The sequence below is a fragment of the Mus caroli genome, unplaced genomic scaffold, assembly GCF_978045245.1.
Source record: "Mus caroli unplaced genomic scaffold, Mus_caroli_1 scaffold_17, whole genome shotgun sequence".
NCBI classification, from domain to species: Eukaryota; Metazoa; Chordata; class Mammalia; order Rodentia; family Muridae; genus Mus; species Mus caroli.
In genome coordinates, this window is record NW_028227272.1 from 7,450,259 (window position 1) to 7,464,297 (window position 14,039).

Below are 14,039 nucleotides of genomic sequence, written 5' to 3' on the forward strand. Positions count from 1 at the left end.
ACAGCTTCACACATGCCCAGATTAGCCCCTGACCAGAGAAATCGGCTCGTTCTGGCAAACATGCCAAGGCTCACACAGAGAAAAGTCCAGTCGAGTTGTCTTGACATTAAAGCCCCCATGCTGCCTCTGAGGCAAAAACTGGCCTCCCAGTGTCTCCAACTCAGTATGGAGATGTCCCTCCTTCTCCAAAGCCTCCCAGTACTCTTCTAATTAATGATGTTGCTCTGTTGTCTTGCAGGCTTTGCTGTGGCCCAGTGCATAAACCAGCATAGCTCTCCATCCCTGTCATCACCGTCGCCACCGTTTGCCAGTGGGAGCCCTGGTGGCAGTGGAAGCACCAGCCACTGTGACTCAGGAGGCTCTTCCTCTGCACCCTCAGCAACCCAGAGCCCGGCAGGTATTGGCCATGAGACGTGGGGGAACTTTGGGAGGCCCTTTGGGACCCTGTGCCCCCTTGTTTCGACTCTGACCTCTGACCCACAGCTCCTCTTGATGGTGTTGGGAAGACACTGCCACTCAGTGGTGCTCTTTATGGTTGGGCAAGACGGCATTATCTACCAGCTGCATTAACACTTATCTTGGATGCTCTGCTCTGCTCTGCTGTGACCACAGAGCTATAGGGAATGGCACCAGCTAGGCCCAGCCTAAGTGGCATCACTTCTGTGAGTGTCACCTGGAGGGGTCTCTCACAGAGAATTGTGTGAAGCCTGGGAGAAGGAAAAGGCATCCCTTCTAATTGGGCTCCAGCATCAGGTTTCCTCTCTCTAAGGGAGTTCATTAGGATAGAGCAAGGTCACCTCTTGCTGGCCTTTAACATACACCAGTTCGAAGGCCATAAAAAGAGTCCATTAAGAGGGATTAGACTGTAATGCCTCAGGCCACCTCCACCTGCCTTGTCATGGGCTCTTGTGAGCAGCTTGCACACAGGTTTCTGTCTGTTCTGCATCAAGTCCCAAGGAACAGACATCAGCTTTGGTTCCTGATTAGCATGGCCCTAAATGCAGCTAAAGTAGGGGTAAGCCCAGTGTCCCAGCAGTACAGGGCTTCACACACCCAGCAGCCTGCACCCTCTCAGTGCCCTTATCTGTGCCTCCAAGGTCTGATTAGAGCCCCACCCAGTTTAACTCCCAGGGCACCTATCCGTGAAGAACCATGAGGAGAGGCCACACCTGCCAAAGGCCGTAATACTGTACCCACCACAGGTCCCAGTGTCTTCCTGCATATTATACTTCCCTCGCTGACACTTTCAGTTTCATCTTCCTGACAGTTGATTAAGTCACCCTTGTACCCATGCCTGTGACTTAGGGGATCCTAGCCCACCTGTACTACCCTACTCCCACAAGGTACTTGTTCCCATCCCCTGTTGATGTCTCAAGGCCCAGGCAAGATGGTCACCCTTAGGCCCACCTCACTGGAACCTCTTCCAATGTACTGTCAGATCCTCTCCTTGCCCCCAGGCTAGTGAGGAGTAACATCTGGACTCCGTTGAGGGTTAGCTACCCATTGAAGCAGTTGCTGAGCTACCCCCCAGAAGAACATCCAGGAAATGCAGAGGGAGCATGCTTCAAGGCCAAGGCCTCCTCTGGAATCCTATTTTTGGTCTCACCTTGCTCTGGGACAGGAGTGCAGGGTTGTATATCCATGTGCTGTGTTCATGCACTTGCTGACATGCACATTTCTGGATCTGCATATGAGCCCACTCCTGTTTGCCAGCACTTCTAGGACAGAAGATCTTTTTTACTTAGTATAGACACCTTTCTTCCATTTTTGAGGAGGTAGAGCCAACATCTAAGTGAGCAGGTAGCCACACACTTCTCTGCCTAAAACTAAAACCAAGAGAAGCCTTACACTGTCCAATCAACCCTATGACAAGTGCTCATTATTTCTACCTTGGCCTCCCTCAGCCCCCATCCCTACTATTCCCTGCCCAGTGCCAACAACATGTCTTTGAATCTCACAAATCCAGGGGCCATTAGCCTAGCTGTCACATGGCCAGGCAGTTCTAGTGAATAAGTGATAGTCAGGATCTCTAAGGTGTCTGCTCCCTCTTTGCGTCCCGGCAGGCACACCAGCCCCATTTTTTATGTGACGTGACAGTAAAAGCCTGAGCCTGGCTACCCATCCACCTCTGTCCACTCCACAATAGCTCACCTCTTTTAGAGAGGCTGACCTGGCCAAGAGCTCTGCTTCATTCTTGGGGAGGGAATCAGATGTTCTGAGACACAGCTGTTGGTCCTGAGAAGAGACTCCTGGAGCCCACGAGCATCTCCACCTCAGTGTTCCAGTGTAGGTTATGCCTTCGATCCAGAACCAAGTGTGTGCTTTGTTCCTGAAGGTCCAGCCTAGCCAGACTGTACCTCCCACACCTATTCCCTATCAGGCTGTGCTAAAGGACTGCCAGAAACCACGTGTCAGAGTTTGACACTAGCTCTAAGTGGTAGCGCAGTATTTAGGAAGCAGAGAATAGCCTACTGGCCAGTTTTTGTACCTGACAAGGGCTGCCACCATCAACTAGAGGTGCCGCCCTCAGCTAGCCAGCTGGTAGTTAGATGAACCTGAGGAGCCAGTGCCGCATCATCCACCGTATCTGCCTGCTGCCCAGCCTAAACAGCACGGCTTTGCCAAGAGTCCATTTGTCCTCAGAGTAGTTTTGAGGGCATGGTACTAACTCAGAGCACTGCTGACATTTTATTTACTAAACCTCCCAGAGGCTAGGGAGCTGCTTAGGATAGAGAGCAATGGCCAGCCTCCTAGAAGCAAGGAAAACAAACTCCAGAGACTCAGAGACACCAGTGTCCACTGCAAGGCCAAGTGTCTGTTCAGGAAAGTATTGATTGATGCCAGCAAAAGGCCAGTTCCCCATGGCTGCTCCAAGTCATACTCAAATTTATACAAGGGGCACATCACAAAAATACAGCTGGTGTAAGGGTTAGGGATGGGTAGTGTGATAGGGCAGCTCTAGGTCCCAACACCTTCCTGTTGATTTCAAGACAGCCAGAAGAACAGATTGGAATGTTCTTGAAAACAAAGAAACTCTGTGTGTCTGAAGTGAAGACCATACAAATAGCTTACCAAACCCCACAGGTAACAGACCTGCCTTGCACCAGTTCAAGAGCCAGTGAAGACTCATGCTTTTCTAGCATTTCACGTGGCCTGGACACTCATGGTCAGTGTGGGTTCCTCCCCGGCCCATACATGGTCACCCTGTGTGTGTATACCCTGCATGGTGTCCTAGGGCTGGGCGCCTTACCTGGGTGCATTACATCCACACCTCCCTGATGCCTTCCCTACTCTCCTCCATTGGAAAGCATAACGGTTCTGACAGATCATGTGACTTATCTGCCATGCTGCCATTAACAGGTGGGAGAATCCAAATGTGAACCGTATCCTTGGTGACAGCGTAGCCATGTTCTGCCTTCTAAAATAACCCAGCAGAGTACAGGACATGCCCCTGAGTCTTCCTGGGTATCCCAGGGGGATACCATGGTCCCAGGTCATAGTTTGAGTCCTGACTGTAACAACTGTCTAACAGCCGTCCTTCATCATACACAGTTGCCTGTGGAGCCAGCTCCAAAGCCATGATCCCACTCACTTAGTCCAGGTAGCAGATGGCTGGGCCTTATGGGTCCCAGTCTGAGGAAAGCACAGTAGAACCCAGACAGCCACATTCTCTTCTGATTCAGGGTTATCCCCAAACTAAGCATGAATCTGGCTGAGGCATGAATCCGGGAGGATTACATGTGCATCTGCTTTGTCCCGCTAACTGATCCCATACTTCCTGTCTGGGTCTGAAAGAGACCCACATGTACCCCAGGATGGGCATTCTCCGTTTCTTGTGGGGAGCTTCAGCCTGTGCTCCCAGGCACCAGTGGTGCAGGTTGCCCATCTTGGTTAGGGAGCCTTGAGACCTCTGCTAGACAGGCCCTTTCCCTGGCTGTTTCCAGGCTTCTCCCTGGATCTTCCTCACTGTGCTGTCTTTTTCTAGATAGATGGGTTTGTGCTGAGTTCCTACTGCGCACATACGTTAGGGACACCAGTGACCAAGCATGTTCTCACAGATGACCAGAGGCAGGCCAGGACCATCAGATCACCACAGAGGCATGTGTGCAGTTGAAACCCACAATGAGGGACCAAGCAGGGGCTCTACCAGCTGGCACAGACCAGCTATAGAAAGTTCTTGTATTCCTAGAGACAAGACCCAGGGAGTAAATGCTGCAATCCAGGGGCCCCTAAGGAACGGGCGTCTGAGGCTCATACAGGTTGGCCTGTATCCATACCTTTATCTTGTTGGAAGCAAATAGATTCCTTTTCCCCACCTCCCAAAAGCTTTCCTGCAAACCCTGCCCTTCTGAGTATAGAAGGGAAGCAGACTGTCTTTGAGAAACAGCTCCTGTGCCTCATGGCCAAGACCTCTGGCCAGAAGTGGTTTTAGAGCCTGTAGGCCCGGCTCAGATTGGGACCACAGCCAAGAGGAAGGGTGCCCTTAGCAGTCAACTAGTGTGCGATACCAGCAGTGCCTGCTGTATCCCCTTTCTGCCATATAAAACTAGGCATATTCCAAGTGGCTTTTTAACAAGGGCTCAAATTGGGAACCCACTGACACCCCAGACTAAGAGAGAACCCATAAAGAATTCCCATAAAGAGGGAACCAGTCAGACAGCGAGTGAGTTTTGTGTTCCTGGTCAGCCTTTGCTTATCACAGCTACACTAAAGGGTCTTGCAGGGACTTGAGTGGTCTGCTCCAGCACCCAGGCACACTCAGTCTTGTTTTCCCATTGCTCCTTCTTGTGTCTTAGTTCTTACGTTTTGTAATTAGTCTTGCTGTGTTGCTCAGACTGGCCCAAGTGATCCTCTTGCCTCCGCCTCTGAGTTCTGAGACTGTGGCCTCTGCCATGACACCCGACTCCACTGCACTTCAACAAAAGTGCTTTTGGGTGGCCAGCCCCTCAATGGAGAGCTTAACACCACGTATTTCTTTATCTGTCCCAGGAACCAAGTGACTCACATATCTAGCTCAACTAGATGGCAAGCCTCAGCTTGACCCCTGGTGAGAAAAGGCAGTAGGCTAGGCCAACACTTTCTCTATGAAATCAAACGCAGTAGCATGGAAGGAGTCAGTGGGCTCCTTATCAGAACAATGTGGGCCCAGTGCCCTGTGCACCCTCATGGTGTTGTGTGCACACATATGAGCATGCGTGCTCAGTGTCAGACCCAGTTGTATACACTCACACTCTGTGGAGTTGTTTCTGAGACAAGTCCTACCATGTAAGTCAGACTAGCCTGGGACTGATGCTCCTGCCTCAGCTGTCAGAGTGCTGAGATGACACTGGCCAGAATGCCTGTCTTTATGGAGTCCTGATGAGGAATTGTCCCTCAGATACTGGTCCCACGATGTACCTTAGTTCCTTGCATTTCTAGCATCCACATGTGCCAGTTTTAGAGTTTCTTTGTGAGCCTCTTTGAGGCAGAAACCAGGGAGTGTTTATTGGAAATGATGCTGGAGAGAAGGTCAGGCTGCCCTTGCAAGTGTAAATGTCACTCTGTGCACTTACAGCCACTATCCCAAGGGCTGACAGGAAAAAGAAAGGGATGGCTTCTGGGACCCAGGCTTGAGAGCCTCCCTGACCTCCCTCCCCAGGCTCCCTTCTTTCCTTCAGCCTCTCTAAGCATCCTGCCTAGATTTTTACACTAAGGTTTTGATCACCCAGTCCATAGACCTTTAAGGGCAGACACTTAAAGGAAACAGTGTTGTCTTTTCTCTGATGTTCTGTGCGTGTGTGTATGTGTCTGTGTCCACACGCACACGTGCGCATACGTGTCTGTGCACATTTTGAGGTGGTAAAATACAGCCAACATAAGATGGACCAGTGGACCATCCTCAGCATGGTGTTTGCGCATGCTCCCGCTGTGCTTGCTCTGTGACTTTATTCCTAGCTCTCCTCTTAGAGTTTGCCTCTGAGACCACCACCCTAAGAACACCGTGAGTCCTCCCTCTTGTTCCTGGTCCAGCTTGTGCATTCCCACTTAGCTACCGAGTGCCTAGTCTCCCCATTTCCTGCTCTGTGCCCTGGTCCTGGTTCCCCAAGTCATGGTTCCAAAGTCCTGGGACTTTCCCAAGTCATCCCTCTCCCCAAAACACCACTGAGGCTAAGGCAGGAGTCAGGTCCAGCATCCAGGATAGACTTCAAACTTGAGGCAGCTCCCTCCATGTCACCCTCCCCTGCATCAGAAATGCTTAGTTCACTCTGGCCTGGCTCTGACCCTCTGACCACACCCCTCCTTCCTGCAGGCATTTCCTCTTGAGTTTCCCATCTTCCTGCGGGTCCCAGATAAAACTGAGAAGGAGTTTTATCCTTTTGTCCCCTGGTTTTTCTGACAAGACCAGAAGTTATCAGTGACCCAAATCTTTGCACAGGATTGAGCCTTCTCCGTCTCTAACCATATTAAGTTACAAGAGTGAGGGATTGAAGCCCTGTGCTTGCCTGGCATGCACAAGGTCTGAACCCAGTCCCACATAAACCGAGCCTCGAGGTACATGCTTGTAATCCCAACACTCAGGAGTTAGAGGTAGAAGGAGTACAAGTTCAAGATTCTCCTTGGCTACATAGCAGAGTTTGAGGCCAGCCCTGACTGTGAGACCCTGTCTAAAGAAGAAAAGAAAGAAAAGTTGCATAAATGAACAATTTTTTCCTTAGCTCTCCTGACCTTGGCTCGTCTTGGGGACAGCATGGACATGTCCTGTCTACATGGTGGGCTGGCAGTCTGGGTTCCAGCTGAACTGTAGCCCACTGCAGCCACAGCCCTTCTTCCTTTGTCCTTGCTAATGCTGTGTCGGTCGCTGCTGTGTCCTTTTCTTTTCCACCTCACCTTCGCCGTTCCATTGTTACAGGCTTTCTATGACCTGTCGCTGTGTTTTCCCTCTAGTCAGGAGTGGCAGGAAAGGACGCCGGCGTGTGTTCAGCCTGTCGGAGGCCGACAGTCACGGCGGCCACTGGGTTTAGTGCTTCGACCAACAGCTGCCACGGCAACTCACGCACAGTCAAATCAGGCAGGTCTCCTTCAGGAGTCCCCATGGGCCCACGCTATTCCTGCCACATGTAACAGGGTCGGCATGAGCAGGGTGGGCAAGCTGGGCTTAGAGAACACGCCATCAGATCTCAGCTTCCTCTCCCTTTCTGTCCTCAGCCCCAGTCAGTCCTTCCTGCCTTATATTAGAGTATTGCCCTTGTACAGCAATCAGGCTCCAGGCAGCCTCTCCAGAGTCAGCCCTGAGCTGGAGGCCATGTCCCGTATGTCCACACAAATCCCTGCAATCCCACCCACTATTGACTAGGGAACTGAAAGCCTGCAAAAGGCAGCCTAGGATGTTCTTTCCCAGGCCTTGGCCCAAGCTAAGCAGCAAATGCAGCTACTAGCATCCAGGCCCAGTGTTTCCTCCTTGGTCGACGCCATCTTTCCAGTGCTCCCATCACTGTAAGCGTCACCAGAAGAGGTGAGCCGGCTCTCCTTGTCAGGGCCACTGCTGCTGCCATCCTGGGACGTTCTCCTGCTTGCTGACATGTCCATGTGCTGACAGTGTGTGTTGGCAGCAGCCCTTCACTTGGCTTTCTGTTCGACAGCTGTTTGGAGCTTTGCATCAGCTTGCTACACGGAGCCCTTCCTTCCTTCCCACAGCACTTGCCTGCCAGTCCAGCCTATATACCACCAGTCCACATCATTTCTGGAAGCCATCACTTACTTTACAAAGGCCTTTGAGACCCCACCCTAAAGCAGCAGATCCCATCTGAGGGGCTCAGCTTCCTAGTACTCTCACAGGCAGGGGCTGGAGGCTCCGCAACGCTCCTGGGAACACAATCTTGCTGTGGCTCTCTCTGCCTCCCCAGCTCATGCCCAGACCCCTCTTCTCCAGCCCCAAGTATGTAGCCTTTAGGTCTGGAAGCCTCAGCAAAGCAGAGGTGCCAAAGGTCCAACAAGTCACCTTTGCTGCTCAAGCTCTGAGCAGAGCATGGCCTCTCTGTGCCTTCCTTGGGAAGCCTGCCCTGCTTCTCTTTCTCTGCCCCCTTGGTTAGATAAATTTGCTGCCCATTTTCAGGAAATAATTTCCAGTACAGACAGCAGTAGAAGGTGGGAGCAAAAGGACATTCCTTTTTTTTTTCTATTAAAATAACTAGGGGTATTTTTTAAAGTGAGAAAAAAACAGCCCTTTTAACAAAAAGTTGCTACTTTTCTAAAGCACCCATTTGTGTGGCATTGTTGGTTACTTTGCTTTTTTGATGGATTTGAAGGTGTGTTTGACCATGGTCTTCCTGCCTTCATGATTATTCTCATCCTCAAAAGCCCCACTAGAGAACCAGGGAAGAGGTAAGAACCCAGGAAGGCAGTGTTTCTGCTCCCTATCACCAATGGCAGGACAATTCCATTTGCAGCGGGGGTCCTTTCCAAGCCACAGTCTCTCATGGAGGCCTTCCCAGGCAGGCTCAGACCTGTCCCAAAACTTTGAAAAAGGTCACTGAGCTGCTGAGGGCCACTTAGACATGGAGGGTTCACACAGGGTCACAACAGGAACCTGAACTAAAGCCAGCCCAGCTCCCAAGCCTGGCTCATACGGTGGGACAAGGGGAGACTGTGCGCAGCGGCGGCGGTGTGAGCACGGCAGCCTGCACAACAGACACCTCTGTCTCTTTTTGCACCAGTTCTCACTGACACCCACAGCCCCCAAGCAAGGGTGGGCCCAAAGCCATGGGAAGTGGCTCTCTCTAGACTCCTGCTCTCTCCCTCCTGTGTTAAGAAAGGACACTGGGTAAAGGAGCTCCTGGGCGAACATTTGGCTAGCATTATGCCTGAGGCCCTGGGTTCCATCCCCAGCAGTCCAAAAAACAAAGTACAGCTCTTAGAAGGAACGGAACTGACTGACCCTTCATCTTCCCAGAGTCCAGAAGGAAGGCACACGGCAGCATGTGCTGGTGTGCTGGCCTAGCGAGCGAGCGAGCGAGCGAGCGAGCGAGCAGCATGTGCTTTCCTCCCCTTTGGCTCCCCTGCTTGCCACCATTCCTCATGTTGCCTGCTTTTATTCTGTTCTTCGTTCTTCCATCCTTTGGCTCTGTGTTTGGTTTGCTTTTCTGTTTTATTTTGGCTTTAGAAAACAAAATGAAGTCACCAGAATAACATTGAACTAAAACTACATCCCATCTGCCCCAAGTCCCCTCATGAAGCTCTAGGACTGAACAGTTGCAATCTTCTTCGGAGGCCTGTTAACCCTAGAATCCATACAGATATGAACGTGTAGCCAAGCCACAGCCCTAGCACTTCCTCTCAGGGTCTTAAAGTCCCCAGGCTGAAGTGCTGAATGGCTCTTCCCTTGAATGCCACACATTCCTGGCTGCCATCATTGAAAAGCAAGTGGCCTGCATCTATCCAGTCTCCAAGGGTTTAATAAAGAACCAAACAAACAACAACAACAAAAATTCTACATCGGGTGCTCATTTTGGCAGCACATATACTAAAAATTCCATATTGGGTGGAGGCTAGCTCAGTAGTGGCCCTGGGCAAGCCCATCTGCTTGGTGGGTGCTAGCTTAGTGCCTGCAGAAGGCGGAAGCTCACAACAGTACAAGATTTTAGAAACTAGAAAGTTCTACCATTTTTTAAAAAGCTGTTGCACTGGATGCCTTGGCAAGTATCTCCAAATGTAGGCTCTGGAAATAGCCTGGAATTGTAGAGATATCCCAACCTGTTTGCTTTCAGTTTCTGTATTTACCATTAGGCAATGCTCCAGACTCTATGCCTGCACACAAAGCCTGTCCAGACCAGGTTTCACTTTCAGTATTGAGGTGTTGGTTTCAGACAAGGCCTGAGCTTTCACAAGTCAGGTACCCACGATCCTAAGACACTATCCCTAGGCCTAAGTTAGATGAAGCTAGGAGCTTCTGGGTCCCATCAAGGAGTTGGTGGAACAGGCAGGCCCCTAATACTAGCAGTCTCCCCACAGAGTTTCCCACCCTGGTGCAGTGCAGGAGTGGCAGGTGCCAGCTGAGTACAGTGTCACTGGAGCTGAGAGTATCTCTGTTTTCCTTCCCACCTAGATGCTCCCACGACTCCAGAACAGCCTCAGCCTCACCTAGACCAGTCAGTGATTGGGAATGAAATGGATGTCAACTCCAAGCCCAGCAAGAACTCATCGGCCAGGAGCTCTGAAGGGGAGACAATGCACTTGTCCCCTAGCCTCCTTCCCGCCCAGCAGCCCACCATCTCCTTGCTCTACGAGGACACTGCTGACACACTGAGTGTCGAGTCACTGACCATTGTCCCCCCGGTCGATCCCCACAGCCTCCGAGCCCTCTCTGGCATCTCTCAGCTCCCCACCCTGCCTGCAGCAGATACGGAGACCCCAGCTGAGGGTGCTGTAAACCCAGAGCCTGCGGAACCCACAGAGCACTGAGTGCGCACCAGAGCTCTCCCTTTGTGTGTGCGGCCCGCTGGTAGGGACCCCCCATGCATTTTGTGACAGCAAGACACACTGGGAGCACCCACAATTCTCCACGGCCCTGAAAACTGCCCTTCATACCTCTCTCTACAAGACAACCACCAAGCACTCATTTGCTCTGACCTCTCTCGCTGAGCAGGCTGGGATCCTAGAGACGGCCTCCTGTGTAGAGACGATGGCATTGGCCACCTCAGAGGGGTCTGGGGCCCTGTCCCTGATCCTGACCGCCGCAGGGGGCAGGACCCACTGGCGCCGTCCTTCAGGCAGCTCCTTTGTCTTCTCCCCCACAGAAGTGTGTGTGCACACAAGAAGTGGACAAGGGAACTTTGGGTAGAAGCCTGTGGAGAAGCAACCCTAGAGAGACATCTCTTTGGGCTATTTATTTCTGTTTTTGGCAACAAATGAAGAGATTTATTTTAAAAGAATCTATTTTGGAGGAGGGGCAAAAAGAAAAAGCCCTCAACCATAAGGCTCGGAGTCACATTAGAAGTGTCAGCTGTTAGATTCCCTGTCCTTAGAACTTTTCCATGGTGTTATTCTGAAGTTGTGGGTGTCACTTCCTCTGTTTTCCTGAGTGATTCTTCTTTCTCTGTCCCCAACTCTACAAGCCTGTGGGGTGATGATGTCTCTCCCTGAAACACTGAGGTACTTCCGAACAAGATGAGAGAGACCTGAGTCCGCTCGGGTCACATGGGTGAGAAGGCCAAGCCTCTGCTCTCGCATGACCTGGATGACGCCTGTTCCCTGCGCAGGACACCACCCAGACGCAGCTCCCTTCTCTCTTCATCCAAGAAAGACCCATTAGCCCAGTGTCCATGACAGAAATCAAAGGCACAGAAAGTCATCCTCAGATATAATCTGCTTCCCAAGATGCAAGTGGATGCCCATCTAGGGGCCCAGCTGCAAAATGGGTGACCAAAAGCAGAATCCCACCCTTCCCCCTCCCTCCTACCCCATCCTTTGCTGCTTCCACACAGTATGAAAACCCCATAGTTGTAGGCATGTGCCAGCAAGGAACAGATCTGTGCCATCAGCCCCTCCCTCCCCTGTACTGGCCAGGCTTCGTGGCAAGGCCCTCTATGGCTTCCTACAGATTTGGCCTCACCCAGTTTCAGTACCCACCAAAGGCAAGCCACAAGGGTACCTCACACATTACCATCTGCTCGTCATTAGACCCTGACACCCTGCTAAGCTAACTTCCCTGCAGGCCCCAATGCTCAGTTTCCAAGAGAAAGCAGTGCTCCCTAGGAACGTAGTGGAACCCATGTGGACTGGCTGCTCTGGTCTTTAAAAGCACTCCAGTGGGCATGCTGTCAAAGACACAAGATGTTTTCTAAAACAGAAGGCTGGGTCAGGAAGTCAACCAACCTTCCTTAGAGGCAGCCACTCCAAAGGCCCTGGCAAAGAAGGATGTTCTAGGATGCTTAGCCCCTGGGAAGAGAGGAAAGTGATGGCCACTGGGAACAAGAGCTCTCTGGACCCCACAGCCAACCTTGGGTGTTTTTTGCTCATTTGCAGGGAGGGGTAGACAAAGAAGCAGGCTAGCCCTGTCTTCAGCACAACTGTACACTTCGGGTTTTGAAATGACAGTTGATAGGGTCAGCATAAATGTTACACAATTCAAGTGACTCTCTACCCTGCAGTGTGGTCTCCAGAGAAAAGCCTACAGCCACCCTAACCCACCTAGACAGGTCAGCCCTATCCTTCTGTGACTAGCCTCCTCTTTGCAATCCGGAAATTTTAAGGAAGGGAAAAGATTGTGCCCACGGTGTTCAGCAAACCCTGAAAAGGCAACTGCTGTGTAAAATTCACCAACAATAAGCCTGTCCCCACAGCTGGCTTTTAAGGTTGCTCCCAGAGGGTTCCTGCAGCCAGGAGCCTAGGGCATACCTCCAAGTAAGCAAATGTGGACTTCCTGTGAGCAGAACTGTGGCCCACTGCTGATGAGGGATGGGGTCCTGGAGGAAGCAACAGGACCTCAGGACTCTGAAGAAGGACACTGTCTCCCCTAGGTGTTGGTGGCATTGGGTACAATCCAGTCTTCAGGAGTACTCTGCTAGCTTGGCAACTGTGCTCTCCAGACAGACCTACCCAGCGAGAACCTACGGGGTCTCTGTAGAACTGAGGGATCTGAGGTCCAGTAGGTCCCACAGCTCCTGACCTGGAGGTCCCAGAGTCAGCCTCCAAAATCATTACTCCCATCTCCCAGGCCATGCATGCCACGTCTGCCCTGGTCTCCCTCCCTTCTGCAACTGCCCCAGGGCAGACTAGCAGAGCTGGCCTCTAACCCATCACCTCAGCTTTGACCGTCACCATGGCAACATGCAGTGCTGCCTCCTCCCTGTTGAAGTCTTAGGCAGGTGGGACACTTCCCACAAGTCAGACTCAGTGTGGTTGTGAGCGCCCTCTATGGTGGAAGTGGTGAAGAGGCTTCACCTGCTACTCTACCCACCAAACACTTGCATTGGCAGGAGTTGGCTGACTGCATCCTAAGGATGGCATTGGCTTTCTCTGTGGCCTCTGACGTGCAGTTGTAAATAAGGCATGGGTAAACCAAGTCTGATCTTTTGTAGAGGCAATAAATATATTTCACACAGTCACAATGGGCAGAAGGTTAAATGCTCCTTCCCTCCCTCAGAGCTGAAGCTGCGAGGAAAAAAGAGGGGGAGGGGGCAGAACTGGGAAGGTCTGGCCAGGGAAGTGCCTGCTTCTGCCAGCAGGACTCATGCTTTGTGGGGATTGAACCTGAGGGGAGGAATGAAAGCTAGAACTTTCTTGTAATTTGAAACTTGGCAATAAAAAGCAAAACCAATGGCCCAGGAGTGTGGCCTGCTATTCCTCAGCACCATGGTGGAGGCTATGCTACAGGGAGGGTTACCAAATGTCTTGACCTGTCAACAGCGCCCAGGTGGGACATAAGGACTAGAGACCCCACTGACATCCTCAGCTCTGCCCTATCTGGGAAGGGCCTACTCATGAAGGGGAACAGAACCTTGAGTTGCTCTGCCTTCAAACCTAGTGCTCATTCTATATATATATGATATGGGCTGCTGTGGCCCTGCCTGTCCGGATGGGGCAGGAAAGACCCGGGGACCAGGAAGGGCTCCCCACCTGGGACAGTCAGGTGACACTGGTGATCACAGTTCCTGCATACACCAACGTGGAAATCCCTGGGTTCTTCTCAGATTCTGATCCAGCTTGAGTCTATCCCAGAAATGCCTGGGGCCTTTAAGAGTCTTGAGAGCAAATCCAGAAGAAGAAGCTGGACACTTTCAACCTCGATCCAAGTCTTTGCAGGAGAAATGAAGCCCAGCCCTGTACTGGCAGCCAGCAGAGCCTACTTCCCCTTCTGGACTGTGGTTGTCTTAATTCCTTGGAAGTCCAGCCATGATGTCTGGGCCTGGGAAGCTCTGAAGTTCTTTGATTGGGGTTGGACTCTGCTCACCACTGGACATCAGCCCAGGCCCACCTGCATCCTCTTTTACCCCACAGCAGCCTTGCTTGGTTCTGTGGGCATTCACATGTTTCAGTAGCCTCAGTGACTTCAGGATGGACAG

At 51.7% G+C, this 14,039-nt stretch overlaps 1 protein-coding gene across 4 annotated transcripts in view; it reads left to right on the forward strand.

The window, feature by feature from the left end:
• Positions 1–13,085, forward strand: part of Clec16a (C-type lectin domain containing 16A) — a 204,792-nt gene extending 191,707 nt beyond the window's left edge. For 2 of the 4 annotated variants that reach the window (XM_029470211.1, XM_021184743.2), the window contains exons 22-23: positions 239–397; positions 10,082–13,085. In XM_029470211.1, coding sequence (XP_029326071.1) covers positions 239–397; positions 10,082–10,437 — 515 coding nt within the window. In that variant the 3' untranslated portion in view covers positions 10,438–13,085. Of the gene's footprint in view, positions 1–238; positions 398–6,924; positions 7,049–10,081 lie in introns of all 4 variants that reach the window. The other 2 variants (XM_085832396.1, XM_085832395.1) reach the window with 2 other exon arrangements.
• Positions 13,086–14,039: the final 954 nt, after the last annotated feature.